Genomic DNA, 19060 nt, shown 5'->3' with positions numbered 1-19060 from the left:
CTAGATAAATGTTATTCTAATCAAGCAAGTTTTATGTTTAACAGAAACACTTATGATTTTGTCTAATTAGAACCAAATAGGAACAACAACACAAGCAGTGGGATAACTGCTATATATTTCGGTGAAAAATAACCTAAATTTCTCATTGCCATTATACACAAAAATAATATACTCAGAAAATGGACTTATAGCAAAACCAGTTCATTATAAAACAGAAATCCTACTCTCCAATACTATAATATTTAACTGTAGTCTTTTCTATGATTAGCCCCTTCTAAATTTTTGTGTTTGTCTCGAGAGAGAAATACCCCAATCCTAAAATTTGCATGAGAAATCAATCTCCCATGGCCATTGAGGTGATAGTCTCGCAATATTATAAGATTTATGCTTTTAGATTTATCATGAGAAATATTACGACCACAACATATAATTTGCATGTTGTTAAACTATACAGACTTTTAAGGATAGAGGGAGTAGTTATTACTATGATAGTATTTAGTTTGTACAATAACGTAAACACAAAACAAATGAGATCATGGTGCATAATGGTGGAATGGGTGTTTAATCTCTTTATTTGATTGCACGTCTGTAACGTTATCAGATACCAAAGTTCATTTGATTTTGCGAAAAAAGAAGAAGAGGACAACCAACAATGAACATCAAAAAGAAAGATACAGGTCTGAGAGGAAGCATCGGTTTAATTTCAAGATGAATTCAACAGGTAATTAAAGTCAAAACCAATCTTTCGTACAAACACGATGAACCTTGAAACACCAAAATCATTCCCAATATTTGCAACCCGAGAAAATCCCCCAATCTCTATAGCAGCAACATCCATGGTGAGCAAGATCTTGGAACACAAATCCATCCAAAGCTAGGGAAGATTAGGAGGAGACATCATTGCTGATAGAGATGGCCTTGCTGCTGCTGTGAATGGCGCCATCGTTCCTCCTCCACCCCGCCATCTCAAGAGCAGATTCGTATGCAAGGAATGGGAGAAGAGATCAAGAGATGGGATAGGAGACGAGAGATGGGAGTGGAGAAGCAGGTCGCTGGCATGACGATAGAGTTGTATGGGCCTATGATCTTATTACAGGGTTTTAATTGATTACCATCACTGATGACTAGAAACAAACAACCGTATATAGATCTGTTCCCGTCCGTAAAGATTAATTACGTTACATTTCGACAAACCCCAAACACTATCTGCAATTTTTTTATCACATAAATGATACATTAATAGAGTAATTATCAGTTAAAGTTTTTGTCCTAACAAAAAAAAATGACCGGTAAGGATGAACTGGAGGAGGAGGCCGGGATTGATGTACCACTTTTCCATCTTTAGCTGCCAGGACCTGGCCAATTAAGCATGCCTATGGTCAAAGACAGAGTATAGCATTCCACGTATGTAACAGAAGATGTGGTTCTTGACACTTGCGCGTCCGCCGGTGGGTGGACGTGCACATGCACATGCACATGCACATGCAGGTGATGATGAGCAGGTAGCCCGGCCGTCAGCGGTGGACGCGACGGGAGGGCGTGCGGCGCCGCGAGGAGACACGGCATCCACCGATGATGTCTGTTGCGCTCGTTCATTTGCCCGCCCGGCCGCGCGTACACCGTACCGGAGCACATGCCATGTCGTCGTCTATGAAGTTTTTGCCTGTAAGCGCGTTGAAGATACCGCAAAAAGCAGCGGCCTCTCTCTACACAGCGAGGAGGGCGGCAGGCTTTGGCCAAAGTGTCAACGGAAACAGACCCGATGCCATGTCGATTCTTTCGTTATGTCACCAACACCAACCGGTATGATCAGTGGACAGCACAAAAGGATGTGTGATCGATGACACAGGCGGCGGTGCCGTAGCAGGTTTTTGTATACAAACATGAGGGACTAATGATTGGGGTTGGCACAGTGTAGTTGGGTATGGAGGGATGCAGGGTATGCATGATGCCATGATGCATGATACAGCGTGCTGTTGTCTTTCTGGATAAGAAAACGTCTTCCAATATGTATTGATTGATCTACTCCTATTAACATACAGATACAGGTACAGCATCCACGTATGGCATTCTAGGATAGCAGATGGATCATTGTGTCTTCCCATTTGGTACACGCACATGGATGCAGATTCCAGTTCCCTGACCTCATCCCATTATGTCCAATTTTCTTTAAACGCTTTCAGACAGGACTTGCCAAATAGCCATAGCAATTGTGTGGCTAGTTCTGAACACAATTAGGTGTTCTACAAAGCTACAACAGACTTTTTACTGTCCACCAAAAGGTACCACGAAGTATAATATGGGAGGTACAAGTTTTAGTGTCTACTCTCTCCATCCCAAATAGTAGGTCGTTTTGGTATTTCTAGATGTATAATTTTTGCTATGCACTTAGATATAGTCCATGTCTAGATGTATAATAATATCTATGAACTAAAAAAGCTAAAATAACCTACAATTTGAAACGGAGGAAGTACTAGATAACGAAATTCATACAATTTTGGTACCTTATTGCGATTAAGTTTTGATTGACTGTAAAAGGCTCCGACTATCACCACAACATACTCAATATTTTCCAAGTATTTGTTTTGTAATGCCCAAGGGTTATTGTTGTTAATAATTTTTTTTCTCTAGTGGCCTATGGTTTTACAGACTATTTTGAACGATCCCTGAGAAAAGAAAAACAAATTAGGAACTAAGAAACCTCAACGAACATTTCCCCAAAGGACCGTGGATCACTTATTAATTGTCTTAATTAGCCCAAAAAACCCTTCGCTATTAGAGAAAATTCTAATTAGAAAGACTAATAACCATCACCATTCTCCAAAATACACTCGAGAAGTGTTGGAAATCAGTTAATATATAATGCCTGTGAATAAAAAGCGTATTCGTGTTTTGGAGTGATCAGTACAGTAGCCTATGTTCATATGGCACATTTAATTATTTCTGTAAACAAACTCTAGCAAACATGGGCTCTCGTCAACAATAGAATTTTGTAATTTGTTCTCTTACTAAAGAGAAATATTTTAAATTACTCTTTCCTTCTATTCAATGATGTTTGCTCCATGACTTTAAGAAGATTCTCCCAGCTCACAACAACTATAAATATTGCTGTATGAAAAGGCACGATAAAAATTACATGCTTCTTTCATCTGGAAAATTAAAACTAGGTGTACAACCGCCCACACGGTTCCTCAGGGCTGCTTTTTAATCACAAGTTCACAAAGAAGAAAAAGAACGATAAATCCAATCAAAAGATGCTGATCACACAGCTGACGATGCTGATCGAGCAGCTCAGTTGCGGTTGCACTCGGCGGGGAGTCCTTGCGGGAACCTCCACGCATCCTGGCAGTAGTTGTAGCGCATGTAGTTGCGCTCCGCCCACCTCACGGTGCCCCACTCGGCGCCGTTGAGCCTCTTGCCCATCCACCCGTCCCTGCCGGCGTGGCACGCGCCCCCGGCGACGCAGGCGTTGGCGTAAAAGCTGCGGTAGGAGACGACGAAGGGCGCCCTGTTCCAGTCGATGGGGACCTTGCCCTTCTCCGTGGCCCAGTAGCTGCCGTCCCACAGCGTGGCGTGCAGCGTCATGGGCTTGGAGCTCGGGTAGGCGAGGTCGGCGTAGCGCTTGAAGGAGCGGATGAACACGTTGTCCACCTTGAAGAGGATGTTCTCCGGGTTCCAGATGATGGTGTAGGTGTGGTAGTCGGCCGAGGGGTCGAACCACAGGTCGAACTGGTGCTCCTTCTTGCCGTCGCCGTTGGCCCACACGTTGGTGTTGAGCACCACCGGCTGGCCGCTGGAGTTGCCCATGAACTCCATGTCGATCTCGTCGCGCCAGTCGTCGGTGCCGGACGAAAGCTGCAATTACATTGCCCACACAGAAGAACATCTCAGCAAAGGATGGTCGAGCGAGTTGTTTTATTTTTGTATTTTTCAAGTCTAGATAAAAAGCTAATAACTTACGTAGAAGCAGGAGACTGTGCCGGCGGAGTCTCCCCGGATGAGCTTCATCTCGATGCTGAACTCGCCGTAGAGGAACTGCTCCTTGGAGTTGAACCCAGCGGGGCCGGAGCTCCGGTCGAGGTTGAGCATCATCACCTTCTGGCCAGACGCGTCGTACCCCGTGCGGACGGTGCCGTCTGTGGTGAATTCTCTGAGCCAGGACGCCGCCGAGGCGACCTGCAAGATCGCGAGGGCAACGACGACGGCGAGCAGAGCCGGAGAACGCCGCGCCATGGTGGCCGCCGCTCTAGAGCTTCTTGGAGATGGGCTTGGAAAGTGAAGTGCGCTTGGGTTGTGTGTGATACGAAGAAGCGCAGATGTCGCGGCTTTATAGTGGTGGCCATGGTGGTCTGCCCCTGACGGTGCTGGGGCAGGGACACACGTCTTGTTGATGAAAGCATGGGGCACTTTTTTTTTGGCTTGCATTATAAGGTCGGCGCGAAGGTCGTTACAATTATTCGGGCTGCACATGGGCTACAATACAATCAGCGATAATCTTGGGTGTTGATATTCATTGGCAGTTTGATGATGTGTCCTAAGGAACATAGATTATTGTGGAATTGAACGGATGGTAAGGTTCAGATAGGGTACTTTGCTCAACTGTACCAATTTTGCCACATGTTTCCTTTCGAAAGAGGTAAAACCCCCCTTCCTGAACATTATATCAGTCTTCTGAAGATAATTTACTTGCTTTTGACAGACAGTCCAAACATGGGCTGAACATAAGCTTGCCACTGATGTGCTGCCTTGCATCATCTGTCAACCATAAGGAACTCTGGAATTCATCAGCATCGATGAGGGAACCAAAATCAAGCGGAGGAATAAGTCAAGTGTCACCGATGATGCCTCGTTAATCTCTCCATTCATTGGGTTAGTTGCGAGTTCGTTGCATAACCACTCCGAGCCTCTCCCATCACATCAACCAACGTCGTTGCGGACATGCCATGTTATCGACTTATCATGCATAAGCATCACATAGAGAGCTAAATCCTGAATAGTAGCCGTTAGTCGTCAAACAGAGCTGTGCTGGGGGGCCAGCGCGCAATGATGCTTTGTGTGCTAGCTAGAACAGAATAAAGCTTGCTCTCCATCGTCTGGCCGTGTGAATATACACACTGGAAAGACATGAGATGTTCAGACCAAACCGTTTTACTTAGATGCTAATAATCATGCATGCTCAAAAAATTCAAAATCGTGTCACTGAAGTTCTTGGCGCAATGATGAACTATTGGGATACTTCAATGTATTTCAATACTTCAAAGTGCATGGGTTCATATAATGCCTGCAGTGGAAGCGGGGTGCGGTAAATTAAATTCTCTTGTGCTTTCTCCTACTCTAAGATTCTATTGCACTCAACTAGTTATTTGTAATTAGCCCTTTGGGTTGGCTGCAAGCAGGCTTTTTCTTGATGGACTGCTTCTGCATGGGTTCAGGTTTTAGGCGAGGAGGGGTACTTTTGTCGGTCGGACAGAGAGGAAGCTCCGGATGCTAGGATAGCCTGTGGTAGTTGCAGGCCTAGGAGGAGATAGAGGGGGCAGAGAGGCAGCATGGACACCACTTGCCATGACGGTGATGTCGATCCCCGGTGGAAGCAGCAACGAAGAGTTGGCTTGGGAGTGGTCATGACGGTAGTGGAGGCAAGGGCTGAGTGTCGGATATACATCCACGGGCTGATCAGCACGAGTTCCAAATATGGGCTGATCAGCATGACTGTAGTGAAGATTACATTGCATGATGGCGTAGTTGATCATGCTATAGATAGAACTAGTTGGTGAGATGGAAAGTACTCGATGTTGTCACACTCTGAAATTTTTGGATTTCAGGATGTGATTAAAAATAATAGTTAAACAATGATTTTCTCATAATTTTTTTAAAAAATTTCTAATATTTATTTTCTTGATAAGAAATGTAGTATAGGAAAAATAATTGGTTGTTTTTCTAAATTAAATAGTGTTCTTCTGTGTGTGTTGCATTCATGCTGATACATCTTGGTGTTTATTGAGTGCAAATATTTTAAAATACGTTTAAACGATGACCAGGTTCTTCTGAGAATTTTCTAACTTTTTTTGGAATTTATTCTCATTTTTCTACAGCTAAATCTATTTATTAGAAGGCTCTACATTCCTTTTCACGAGCTTCAAGTACTTTATTTGGAGTCCTCGTGTCCCAAACTATCTCTAGGAATTTTTCTAAAATTTTTGGATATTTTTTGTGCTTTAAAAACATTTTCTAGCATTTTTCAAGATTTATTTTCACACTGGAAATTAATTCTAAAATAAAAAACTTCTCTGTCCTTCTGGGTGAGAACTCCCCACCTCTCGGGTCCAGATGCCACAACCCGTCGTCGTCACGACTCGCGAGGGTAGCGACACTGTCTTCGTCCGCTCCGCAGCGCCGCCTTTCCGACCAAGCAACGCCGCCCCTCTGTGTCATCGTCCAGGCGCTTCCCCTCCTCCGCGTCCTCATCCCCAACCAGCAGCTGCCACCGCCGTCACCGTCTACGGTGCTCTCCGTGATGAATATCTCAATCTACACCGACACCACCTCGGCCGGTGACCAAGGGCCGCCACCCCCCTCCGCGTACCCGTCCCTGTCCAGGAGCACTGCCACCGTCTCAATTTACACCGACACCACCTCGGCCGGCGACCAAGGGCCGCCGCCCCCCTCCGCATACCCGTCCCTATCCAGGAGCACTGCCACCATCCCGATCTACAACGACACCACCTCGGCCGCCTCCTCTGGAATTTGGATCCACCACAACACCTCCACCCCCGTCTACTTCTTGGATTTGTGAGTTCTTCACTTTCCTTCCTCATCTGAGGCTTAGATTGCCTAGGGTTTGTGCTGCTAATATGTTCCATGCCACCTGTTCTTTCTGATTAATGGTTAGATTAATGATTCCTGAAATTTCTGAATGGCTGTGTTCTTGTGACTAAGATATGCCATATGTTCCATGCCATTCCTAAAATGTTGTCTACTTGTATGAGCGGTACATTGATTTTGGCGAGACAGCAACATGGCAGGAATGCCTCTGGCAGATGCGCTCTAGGAACTTTAATTTTGCATGTATGTGAATCGATCTTGTTTTCCACCTTCACAAAAAAATGGTTGGGTGCATGCATTGGTAAAAAGAAAAGATGAAAATTGTACAGAGGAAAAGCTATGCTGAAGCTTTATCCGTCCATTGGTTCAGTGATTAATAAAAACAACTTTGTAAACAGTGAACGATTTTCACAGGGTTATGCAACTCACGGCAAATTTAGAGATAAATAGCAACTGTCCTTCTCCTATTTCATAAAAACTTTTCTTACAGCGTGGCCTATTTTCTGATACGACAAAGTGACAAACCGTAGTATGTTTCAATAGCTAAATGGGCCCTTCATCAGTTAGAACGGATTAATTCAGGTCTGCAAGATTTGTTTTAGCATTAAACCCTTCTTAAATACTTGCGTTCCAAAGTCATTCCAAGTTTCTTGAAAAGTCAAATCATCTTAAATTTGACCAAATTTATACAATAAAGTACTAGCATTTATGATACCAAATAAATACCATTAGTTTTTTTATTAAATATATTTTCATAGCATATCTATTCGGTGCATAAATCTTTGTGATCCTCTCTATAATTTTGGTCAAATATAAAATAGTTTGACTCTCCAAAAAAAAGTTGGAATAACTTACAATTTGTAACGGAAGGAGTAACCGAGAAATCTCTCTTCACTGACCCAAAACAACACAAACCACGAGCAAACCAGATTTTTGATCGTACGAGTGTAATGATGTACGAGCAAACCAGATTATGTGTTGATTTGCTGGAATTATATTAGAGGTAATAAGGTTTTTGTTCTGTCAAACATAATCAAGGTTTGTGAGCTTGCTTGCTGCTGCTTAGATCAATACTGGCTTCTCACGTCAACTATGCTAATGTTAAGGTGATAATCAGTCCTTCACTAGCATCAGGATGTACATGTGGACTAATTTTTGTCTCTCCTGATTCCTAGTTAGCATCAAGATATTGTACATCTTGTAATTAATGTGCCTTTTTATTTTAGAGATAAACAACATCTTCCTGAATAATGTGGCTAAATAAAAATATTAATAATGATGTTACTACTAGTTCTGTTGTTTGTTTTATGTTGGTGGAAAGACCATTATGTAGTAATTCAGCTATGCTGGCTGGTGTTTACTGGTGAACCAGAGTTTTTCTATCAAATATATTATGAATTGGTTACCTCAAAGTTTGATGGCTGTTCTGTCCATGTTGGTTCTGCACTTCTGCTTCATCCATTTTTTTTTATCTTTCCTAGTATCCATATGTGTTACTATGAAAGCTCCTTACTACTAGTAGCCTTTTTACTTGTTTCTGTCTCTAAATATTGGTTATAACTAGGGTTCTCTGTTGTTATTTTTCTAAACAGGGCCTGCTAGGTGCTACGGCCAGATAAGAACAAGTCAATTAGCAGCCATAGTGTCTCTAACCAGAACAAGTCAATTAACTGCAAACATTGATTTCAGCAGGTTCTGCTACTTGATTTCAGCAGGTTGCAGCTAGTTACAACAGCAGAAGCTTAAATCAGTTCTTATCTTCTATAGCATTGCTGAATGAGTTGCCCATTGATGTGGTATTGATTGAATAAAATAAGCATTAATATTTTCTAATGCCACTGATGTCAAGAATCCTAGTTCTGGTGTTAAGAAGTTATGTCTTTTTTATGATCTCTAGTGTTGCTTGAGCTAGCAGTCTAGCATCCTACTCGTTGAAACTAATATAACTAATGTTACATGTTTTTTCTCTGCAGCTGTCTGCCTCCGGTGCTGCTACAACTACAACTTAACACCAAGAAGCCTCTTGTGCCCACTTCACATCATGAATACAGCTCCTGTTTCAATGAACTTTTCAATATTGGCTATTGTTTTCTTTTGGTTAGAATCAATGAGTGTTGAGGAGCATGAAGAGGGGAGCTTTTCTCCCCTGGGCTGGGGAGGGACGCGGATGTCCAGAAAAATCACCGTAGGGATGTGCTACTGCTTCCAAAGGAGCCCTCAAGATTATTGCTGATTGTAGCCCATGTGCAACCCGAATAATTGTAACGACCTTCGCGCCCACCCAATAATGCATGAAAAAGAAGTTCCCATGCTAACTTCGTCAACAAGACGTGTGCCACCGTCAGGGTGAAGACCCCCACGCCCACCCTATAAAGCCGCGCCATCTCCTTCGCCCCACAACCAAACAATCCACTACACTATACATTCCAAGCTCATTTCCAAGAAGCTCTAGAGTAGCCACCATGGCGCGGCGTTCTCTCGCTCTGCTCGCTGTCGTCCTCGCGTACTTGCAAGTCGTTTCGGCGACGTACTGGCTCAGACAATTCACCACGGATGGCACCGTCCGCAAGGGATACGACGCTTCAGGCCAGCAGGTGGTGATGCTCAGACTTGACCGGAACTCCGGCGCCGCCGGCCTAAACTCCAAGCAGCAGTACCTATACGGTGAGTTCAGCTTCGAGATGAAGCTGATCCGGGGAAACTCCGCCGGCACTGTCTCCTGCTTCTACGTAAGTTGTTAGCTTTTTACCTATACACGACAAGTACCAAATAAAAAACCCCTCTCGCTCGATCCTTAGCTGAGATACTCTTCTGTGTGGGACAATATATTTGCAGCTTTCGTCCGGCACCGACGACTGGCGCGACGAGATCGACATGGAGTTCATGGGCAACTCCAGCGGCCAGCCCGTGGTGCTCAACACCAATGTGTGGGCCAACGGCGACGGCAAGAAGGAGCACCAGTTCAACCTGTGGTTCGACCCTTCAGCCGACTACCACACCTACACCATCATCTGGAACCCCACCAACATCCTCTTCAAGGTCGACAACGTGTTCATCCGGTCCTTCAAGCGCTACGCCGACCTGCCCTACCCGAGCTCCAAGCCCATGACGCTGCACGCCACGCTGTGGGATGGCAGCTACTGGGCCACTGAGAAGGGCAAGATCCCCATCGACTGGAACAGCGCGCCCTTCGTCGTCTCCTACCGCAGCTTCTACGCCAACGCTTGCGTCGCCGGCGGCGCGTGCAATGCCGGCAGGGGTGGGTGGATGAGGAAGAGGCTCAATGGCGCCGAGTTGGGAACGGTGAGGTGGGCGGAGCGCAACTACATGCGCTACAACTACTGCCAGGATGGGTGGAGGTTCCCACAGGGGCTCCCCGCCGAGTGCAGCCGCAAGTGATCAATCCGCGCCGTCTGATCCATTGCTTTTGGTTTCTTTTTATTGGATTTGTGATTCTTTGTTCCTCTTTGTGAATTTGTGATTAAAAAGCAGCCCTGCAACAACTCGTGTGGGCGGTTGTACACGTAGTTTTCTTCCAGAAGAACGAAGCATGCTATTTTTACCGTGCATTTGGATGCAGTAATACATACACCACGCTAGAAAAACTTTATGCTGATGGCTAGAACAGGTTTGTGCTAGCAGGTATCGTACCCGCCAGCAACCTTGGGCCAGCACAAATACCGTCTGTGCTGGCAGGCTTCAGGAGCAACTTGCTCAGCAGAGTAAGAAATCATTGAAACTATTGTCTGACCAGCCGAATTTAGCCTTCAGGATCAGAAGATGAAGGACGAAACGCAACACTATCCACTCCTTCCCACATCCCTCATACATACAGTCCTTTGCTACCTTCTTGAGTGTCTCGAAATTCTCTAACCCTTTAGCACTCCCTAGCAACACTTCTGGTTCAATGTGGCGCAACATGTCCTCCATATCAACATCATGTTCCTCGTCCACATGTGGTTCCACACGGGCATTTGTTTGATCACCATTTTGATCTCCACGGTCATAATCATCATCCATCATAACATGATCATTTTTGTTTGCATCATCACCACCCACTTCATCAGAGCCAGTATCAATGTCTGTGTTGTTGAAAGTACCTCCTGCCTCATTATGGTGGGATCAAATTGTGTATCCATCCACAAAACCTCGCTTTATCAAATACCTCTTAATGGCATTAGTATTCTCCATACAATATTGTTGCTACAATCAAAACACGGACAACGTATTTGCTTTGTCTTGCAAATGCGAGCGTGCTTCTCCGCAACCTCCACAAACTTTGATACTCTGACATGAATGTATGCGAAAGTTTTCATATGCCATACATCCATGCTCTATGATCCATCTTTAACAACCTATGATAACAATTCTATGTTATATTAACTAATTTAATGAGCTATGGGTCACAATTCTATAAACTCAATTAAATTATGGATGCAGTAACTAATAAGTAGGAAAAAATATAATAAAAAATAATTCTATATTACCCTAAATGAAACTCAATTAAACCATGGATGTAATAATTAATAAGTAGAAGGAAAAAAATCAAACTCAGTTATATATTAAATTCAATCAAACTCAATTCTATATTACATTAAAATAATAAATATAGCATTGTAATTGTTATAATATGATCATAGAATTTTATTTAAAAAAATAAGTTATTTTCTCTCTCTTCCCTCCTCTCTCTTCTAGGTCTAAATGTAGATCTAGATGACAACCTAATGAAGCTAGAAATGATGGCTAGAAGTTGAAAAAGAAGGTTGGAATAGCACAAATTTACCTTTTATAGCGACCTCCTCCAAAGAAAATAACTCTTATAGCACAAATTTACCTTTTATAGCACAAATCGATCTCCCACTCAACCCTAATCACTCTCGCGCATTTAAATCCGCAAACCATCTTGTCGTCTATCTCCTCTTGGTGAGATGAAAGTATATATGATACTGTGAGAGCAAGAGGTTGCACAGTCAGAACTGTAGATTTTAAATCAAATTGGAGGTGTCATGTACGAATGATCGCAATCAATAGATCTTAAACATAAATAAATCGTAAAAGCGTAGACTCTGTTGACTAATGACTAGAATGATGGAATAAAACCACCTCAATCAAGATAGTAAAGATGTCAAGAAGCGTGACATGTTGCCATGCATGTTGGGACATGGGGAAGAGCTTAAAACTTTTAATTCGTGATGCTCTTACCATCAGTGCGTTGGCGTAAACTGCATATACATTTGACTTTTGTGGTTTCTGACTCGCGCGCGTCCGCTGCGGTAGGTGGACATGCACATGCAGATGACAGGCAGCCGGCGCTTGCACCGTAACACTTGCCGCGTCGTGCGGTGTCTTAAGATACCGGCAAAAGCAGCGGTCGCGGCGGCCTTTTGGCAAAAGCGCCACCAACGCTTCTCGAAGTGCTATGACTTCGGTGGGAGGAAGAGACGACGGTTGCATATTGACATGCACTGCAACTAACCACTCCAGCCATGGCAGGCCTCTATCATCAGCTGTATCACCAACTGGTGCTGCTAATAACGGACAGCACAAAAGCATGACCTGCGGTGCGGTGGCAGAGTATATTATAACCACTCTATGCATGCACGCCAAATGATTGGGGCACTTGCACTTTGCTCATTCATTTCGAGGATGTCTTGTTCGTTGTTGTCTTTTTTCTGGAGAAGCAAACTTGTGTGTATCGGATTGATTGAACGCAAGAGTGCAAGTACACAGCATCGATCGTACGCGTTTTACGCAACATGATCACATTTGGTGATTTCTTCCCGTTATAGCAAAATGTACAATCGGATAACTTCATCTGCCACACAAGTACATGATGCTTGTGAACTAGTAAACCACAACCTTGTTTCCTAGCTGCTATCGGTATGGTTGCATAGGACTTTATATTTGCTATATGATGTTACTGCAATACATCCCATCAAATTAACAATTGGTCTACATAGTACAAGTTGGTCTTCCAAAAAAAAATTGAAATATACTTTTTTTTATTTATATGTTCCACAAATAAATATTTATTTATTTATTCATTTGTTATGATTTTGCTCAACTACTGCAATAAAATAAAGAATCTCACAAGTGACAAAAGAATAATCACTTTATCCAAAGTAGGAAAACGACTTTTCCTTTACAAGAAAACTGGTATACTCTCGCCCCTGCATGCCTCCATGCGGGGCTGCTTCTTAATCACAAATTCACAATCACATAACAAGAATCATATATAATTACGTATATATACCCAGGAAAAAGAGAAATCAAGAATTTAACATTGGTCTCCTCGATCGCCGGCGGTCGAATCAGCTCAGCACTCAGCTGCGGCTGCACTCGGCGGGCAGCCCCTGCGGGAACCTCCACCCGTCCTGGCAGTAGTCGTAGCGCATGTAGTTGCTCTCCGCCCACTTGATGGTGCCCCACTCGGCGCTGTCGGGCTGCTTGTTCATCCACCGGTCGCTGCCGGCGGGGCAGGCGCCGCCGCTGACGCAGGCGTCGGCGGAGTAGCCCCGGTAGGAGACGACGAAGGGCGCGCCGGACCAGTCGATGGGGACCTTGCCCTTCTGGGTGGCCCAGTAGCTGCCGTCCCACAGCGTGGCGTGCAGCGCCATGGGCCTGGAGCTCGGGTAGGCGAGGCCGTCGTAGCGCTTGAAGCAGCGGATCACGTTGCCGTCGACCTTGAAGATGATGTTGGTCGGGTTCCAGATGATGGTGTAGGTGTGGTAGTCGGCGGCCGGGTCGAACCACAGGTCGAACTGGTGCTCCTTCTTGCCGTCGCCGCTGGCCCACACGTTGGTGTTGAGCACCACGGGCTGGCCGCTGGAGTTGCCCATGAACTCCATGTCGATCTCGTCGTGGTCGTCGCCGTCGCCGGAAGATAGCTGCAGTTGTTCATCGGGAGCATCGTCAGTGATTCAGCTCAAGATCGAGAAAGGTTTTGGGTCTCGAGTCCGGAGAAAACTAAGCTAACAACTTACGTAGAAGCATGAGACGGTGCCGGCGGAGTCGCCGGCGATGAGCTTCATCTGGATGCTGAACTCGCCGTAGAGGTACTTCTCCTTGGAGTTGAAGCCGGCGCCGGAGCTCCGGTCGAGGTTGAGCATCGCCACCTGCTGCCCCGACGCGTCGTAGTCGGTGCGGACGGTGCCGTCCGTGTTGAACTTCTCGTAGAGCCACGAGTCGGCCGACGCGACAGCTGCCGCCATCAGGGCGAGGGACGCGAGCAGAGGCAGGAGAAGAGACCGCCGCGCCATGGTGGCTACTAGCTGCCGCCGCTCGATCTAGAGCTTCTTGGAACCAAGCTTAGTGATGGATAAGTGGAGTGCGGTGGTTGGGTCTGTGTGGTGCGGCGAAGCACGGAGAGGTGGCGCGGCTTTATACTGGTTGATGCTGTGGCAGGGCACATTTTTTTTTTGTGCCTGCCGTGTGGGCGCGCGCGAAGGTTCGGATCGTTAGGCGACGGCCAGCACACGAACAAGAGTGTCGCGATAATCCTGGGCGCATTCATGCTGTTTGGTGCAGTGTCCTAAGAAACACTTAGATTATTGTGGGGCCTGGGGTCTATAGAAATTAGATGTCCGGAAATATGATGCTACGACCGTAGTGCATTTGCTCGTTTTCTTTTTTTGAAACGAACACGTACAGTGTTATTGTTACTAACTTTAAACCGTTCTAGTTTATCATTTTTCATAGCCACATGGCCACATCAATATACGTTGATGTTACATACTCCATCTAGGTCATTTTACATTCCGGCCGGCCAAACATTTTTTTTAATCTTTGGCCATCAGTATAATTGTTTTAAAATATTGGCAATGTAAGACAGATGTATTAGATTTGCTATCAAAGTTTGTTAAAAACATCATTTTTCATAGAAATAGTTGGTCAAAATTTCACCTAGTAGACCATGATGACATACTAAAGGACATGCATCTAAAATATGGAGGAGTATGCATGTTCTAAATAGTTGGAGGCAAAATTGTTTTCTTGCGAGTTGGTACGTGTCCATCGATGAGCCCATTTTGACAAACGAGATACTGTCTACACTTGGGGAAAAAAAAAACAGGAATCTCATGTACGTCTACCCTTGAAAAGAAAGCGTGTCCATACGATTGGAAAAAAAATAAAATGCTTCCTTTTGCTGCGTCGGTGGACGTTGTTTTCTCCAAAAGAAAGCGTGTCCGAGACACACGCCGCACCGCGTTCAATTCAGACATTGCATGGCGCCAAAGCAAAAAAAAAGAAAAAAAAGGCAAACGAACATACACAATCTGCAGCCAATTAGTATTTAGTAGTATCAGTTTGGTAGCTCCACCGATGATGCTCACTAATCTCTGCCGAATCATTGCGTTGGTTGCGCGTTATCGTTAGTTAACCACTCACTCCTCCTCGCACCCATCAAATAAAATGAGGCTACGCCAACGTCGTCGAGCCGGACGGCCGGGCCATATGCCTGCCTGCCATTGGCAAAGTAGCACAGCAAAGCATGCATAACGATTAACGAAACGAAACGATCATGATGACGACCGATCGATTAGCAATTAGCCGGTTGGTGGCAGGTATCTTGGCTCGCACTCCTCCTCCCTTTGGATTTGCAAAATTGCGTGGCCGGATGGATTCGGATCGGAGGTGGTGGTTGGCGTGTCGTCGTTGGGCTCCGGCGCGTCTTGGGTCGCTGTCTTTCCACGGGGGCAGGCCTCGCCTTTTACGCAGCTACTGCTGTACGTACACTGATCGAGCAAGCAGGAGTCGGTGCGCCGTCTAGCTACGTACGTGGCAGCCGGGGGACGGAACCAAGCTTTGCATGAACATCATGACCGCATCGTGCGAAATGCAAAGAGAGACCACTATCCCGTGTTGGGAGTGCTGTTTAGCGTGGCGAACCCATGCATGAGCAAACTGTTGCTAGACACACTTGAAGGAAAAAACAAGATTTGGTGACATATGAGTGATCTACATCGGAGAGGAAACATATTGATATTGTTGATTTGTTGGTGATGTATTTTTCAACCTTAATTTGATCACACTACTATGTGTATACAACCCTTAGTTGCGCCGGAAAGGAGGTAACACAACGGCCGGAACTAAAATTTAGAATTAAAATTTATAATTAAAATTTAGCTAGTTAAACTTTAGAAGTTTTCTTTTAGCTGACTAAAGTTTAGCTAGTGGTGTTTGGATCCACTAGCTAAATAAGTAGTTGAAGAGGTATTTTTGTCTATCCTACCCCATCCTAATTTAGAAACTTTTCCCGAGGAAGGTGTAGGGACGCTTTGATCTTTTATCAGTTTAGCTGAGTTTAACTGGATTCGACTAGCTAAAAGAATATTTAGCTTTTATTTAGCTAGCTAAACTTTAGCTGGGTCCTGTTTGGATCCATAGTAGCTAAATTTAGCCAGCTAAAATTTACTAGGTGAATCCAAACAGAGTCTTACTACAGTAATGAGAGCTTAAAAAAAAGTTATTCTCACAACAATTCTATCACAGTGTAAGTAATTCTCAAAGACTTAGTTGTTTCATAGTAACTAAAGGTGCAACCTACCTGTTTGGATGGCTAGTTTTCGACCCAAAACCAATGTAAATTTACAGGCCTGAAAATTTTTATAGGCCAAACTAAAAAATACTGCTTGGAAGCCCGGTAAACCCACTGATTGATATCCAATTTGATTCTATCATCACTGGGTACGTCTTCAATTTACACAACTTGGAGAGCTGACATGATTTGTGGATCGAATTGGGCAGAAGAGATCAAGCACTACTGCTAGCTGTTCTGTTGCTTCCGCTAGACTTAGGTCCCGTTTGGATACACAATGCTAAACTTTAGCACAGTGCTAAACTTTAGCACCCTCAAATGGAGTGCTAAAGTTTAGCACTTGGGGTTGTTTGGATACAGTGCTAAAGTTTAGCACATTGAGTGAGAAATGACTACATTGCCCTCATTTATGACTGGCTTGGGGAAAAGTGGAGAAGAGAGAGAGGGGAGTAGCAGGGGAAAAAATGAGCTTGGGACCACTTTTAGCACCCATTAGCACCTTTTAGCACCCCTTGGGTGTGCTAAAGAAAATGGGGGTGCTAAACTTTAGCACACCCCTTTTAGCACTCCTGTTTGGGAGCCCAAGTGCTAAAAGGTGCTAAAAAGTGGGGTGCTAAAGTTTAGCACCCCTCTCCAAACACCCCCTTAATTTTCTTCTGATTTGTATTTGGGGTTTGGATTCCACTCTCCCTCCGTGTGGAGCAGTGCTGAGTGCGTACAGTTGGATCGGCGCACCAGCAGCGTCGGATCGCCTTCACACATGGGACAACCTTCTGCAGGGAGATTCGTGCGTGGTGCGAGACATGGATTTTGGTGCATCGATTGCATTTGCCATGACAGGCGTCGGTGGAGCAGCAGCAGGGCATGCTTGCAGCGCATGTTCACGGACGTTGGGTACGGTGTCGCTTGATCGGAACGATTGGCGCCGTTGGGCAGTTGGAATTTCGGGCACATGCATGCGCGTGATTGATGTGCATTATTGCCTGGTCGGATAAAAACCTATATGATCCATTCCTGATTCCTGTGCGTCCCCCTTGTCAGCGAGTTACTAGGCACTGCCCTACCAAGTACCCAACTTTCGTGTTGATGGGCACGAATCATGCACGCAATGGCTAGCTTCTCCTATATAGGATTCTAGCTCTCCTGATTTGTGCAGACAATATACATCTGGCCACTGTAGTTTTAGTTTTCAATTTCCCATTGGAAGCAGAATGCATGTGCCCATGATCTCTGGTGTCACATAAACAATATACTCCAAGATAGTATAGTCACCAACAGGGGGCGGACTTGTGCCTAGGACCGCTGGGACGGGAGCTCCTATTTGACCTCCGGAAGCCAGATAATTACTTGGATTAGGCCCAAAAGAAGCCCACGAAGACCAACAAGACCTTCTTCCTCCCGACCTGTGCCATCCCCGCCCGCCTCCTCCCACCTCCGCCTCCTCCACTACCCCAGATAAAATGCAAATATTATTTCTAGGATTTTAGGAAAAGGAAATATTCCTAAGGTTGAGAAGGAGAGAGAGCTAGAGCAACCAAATGCAACACACGATGTTAGTATTTTATGCAACGTTTATTTGTAAGAAAGAGTTTTGAATATTTGGAAAAGGAGAGTAGGTTTAGTTTCAAGAAAAATTTTAAAAAGTGTGTAGTTTAAATGCTCTAAAAATGGCAGGATGTTATAGCCACTGGTCACCAGTATGTGCAATGATATAGAGATTCCTTGAGCGACCGCGTACTACTCCTTCCGTCCCAAATTACAATTCGTTTTGCCTTTTCTAGATACATTACTTTTGCTATATACCTAAATATAAATATATATTTAGGTGCATATCAAAAACTACTCCCTTCCAAATTATAAGTTGTTTGACTTTTCTAAGTGCATAGTATGAACCTATAAAACTCAAAACGACCTACAATTTGAAACGGAAAGAGTATATATTTAAACAGTAATTTTGGAATGGACGAGTACACCGGAAGAGTTGGCGCGGCGGACGAACGTGCGGTCGGGCGGACGGTGAGCCCGTCGAAAATGCGACACGTACTGCATTCCTCCTTGCGAACGGGAGCGAGCCCACATGGGATGCATGCACATACGCCGCTGGTCTCCACTGTCCAACTACCTCGGGCAACAACAAAGGCACCGATCCTTCAGCATGTTTTTCTCTCTCTCGACAACACCATATGTGGCATGATTTAGTGGCTAGACCACCGAACGAGATGCTTTACAGAAGCTCTATATTTCTATGTACCCGTTCATTGTCGCGTTGTACGATCACCAAACTTCAGGTTTGATCGAGTACTAATGGTAGGCATGCAAGTGGGTCAGTATTGGGTCAACCAGTGTCCAACGTTAACCCACTCAATCCAATATGAAAAGTCGTAAGTAATGGGTTGATCCAAAACTAAGCACGAGATTACCAAAAACCAGTGGGTTACCAAAAAAAACATTGTTTAACTATGCAGCAGCCGAGCAGCGTGAAGAAATCGATCGCCAGGCGCGTCATCTCGGCCATGAGCGCAGTGTCCACGCCGTGGCCCACCACCTGCCTGGAAGATGGTCCAATCCTCACGGCGCCGCCGCCGCCGCCCGTCATCGATGCCCTCGAGCGAGATCACCAGTGTCTCTTCACTGAAGCTGTTGTGCGGCACCTTAGGCCATTCATCTTCCTCGCTGTGCTTCACGCGCGAGTCTGAAGTT

The 19060-nt window shown here is 45.0% G+C and overlaps 3 protein-coding genes across 3 annotated transcripts; 1 reads left to right on the top strand and 2 right to left on the bottom strand.

Annotated features, from left to right (window-relative positions):
- Window positions 1-3126: 3126 nt before the first annotated feature.
- On the bottom strand, window positions 3127-4295 carry LOC117860112 (xyloglucan endotransglycosylase/hydrolase protein 8). The gene is made up of 2 exons (XM_034743336.2): window positions 3961-4295; window positions 3127-3855 (listed from the first exon to the last, which is right to left on the bottom strand). The coding sequence occupies exons 1-2, from the start codon at window positions 4231-4233 to the stop codon at window positions 3292-3294; spliced, it is 837 nt and encodes a 278-aa protein (XP_034599227.1). The 5' UTR covers window positions 4234-4295; the 3' UTR covers window positions 3127-3291.
- A 4919-nt stretch (window positions 4296-9214) lies between these two features.
- On the top strand, window positions 9215-10391 carry LOC117860257 (xyloglucan endotransglycosylase/hydrolase protein 8). Its single transcript, XM_034743514.2, has 2 exons — window positions 9215-9551; window positions 9658-10391. Exons 1-2 carry the CDS (start codon window positions 9285-9287, stop codon window positions 10219-10221), a joined length of 831 nt encoding a protein of 276 aa, XP_034599405.1. The 5' UTR covers window positions 9215-9284; the 3' UTR covers window positions 10222-10391.
- A 2525-nt stretch (window positions 10392-12916) lies between these two features.
- Window positions 12917-14189, bottom strand: LOC117859704 (xyloglucan endotransglycosylase/hydrolase protein 8). The gene is made up of 2 exons (XM_034742870.2): window positions 13806-14189; window positions 12917-13709 (listed from the first exon to the last, which is right to left on the bottom strand). The coding sequence occupies exons 1-2, from the start codon at window positions 14079-14081 to the stop codon at window positions 13146-13148; spliced, it is 840 nt and encodes a 279-aa protein (XP_034598761.1). The 5' UTR covers window positions 14082-14189; the 3' UTR covers window positions 12917-13145.
- Window positions 14190-19060: the final 4871 nt, after the last annotated feature.

Source organism: Setaria viridis, chromosome 6, assembly GCF_005286985.2.
Source record: "Setaria viridis chromosome 6, Setaria_viridis_v4.0, whole genome shotgun sequence".
Classification (NCBI taxonomy): domain Eukaryota; kingdom Viridiplantae; phylum Streptophyta; class Magnoliopsida; order Poales; family Poaceae; genus Setaria; species Setaria viridis.
This window is presented reverse-complemented; position numbering and strand designations above follow the sequence as displayed.

Excerpts from the sequence above, each read along its gene's own strand:
- LOC117860112 (XM_034743336.2), bottom strand. The coding sequence starts at position 4,233 with ATGGCGCGGCGTTCTCCGGCTCTGCTCGCCGTCGTCGTTGCCCTCGCG. Across the intron at positions 3,856-3,960 it reads GCACAGTCTCCTGCTTCTAC|CTTTCGTCCGGCACCGACGA; the intron begins GTAAGTTATTAG and ends ATGTAATTGCAG.
- LOC117859704 (XM_034742870.2), bottom strand. The coding sequence starts at position 14,081 with ATGGCGCGGCGGTCTCTTCTCCTGCCTCTGCTCGCGTCCCTCGCCCTG. Across the intron at positions 13,710-13,805 it reads GCACCGTCTCATGCTTCTAC|CTATCTTCCGGCGACGGCGA; the intron begins GTAAGTTGTTAG and ends GAACAACTGCAG.
- LOC117860257 (XM_034743514.2), top strand. The coding sequence starts at position 9,285 with ATGGCGCGGCGTTCTCTCGCTCTGCTCGCTGTCGTCCTCGCGTACTTG. Across the intron at positions 9,552-9,657 it reads GCACTGTCTCCTGCTTCTAC|CTTTCGTCCGGCACCGACGA; the intron begins GTAAGTTGTTAG and ends ATATATTTGCAG.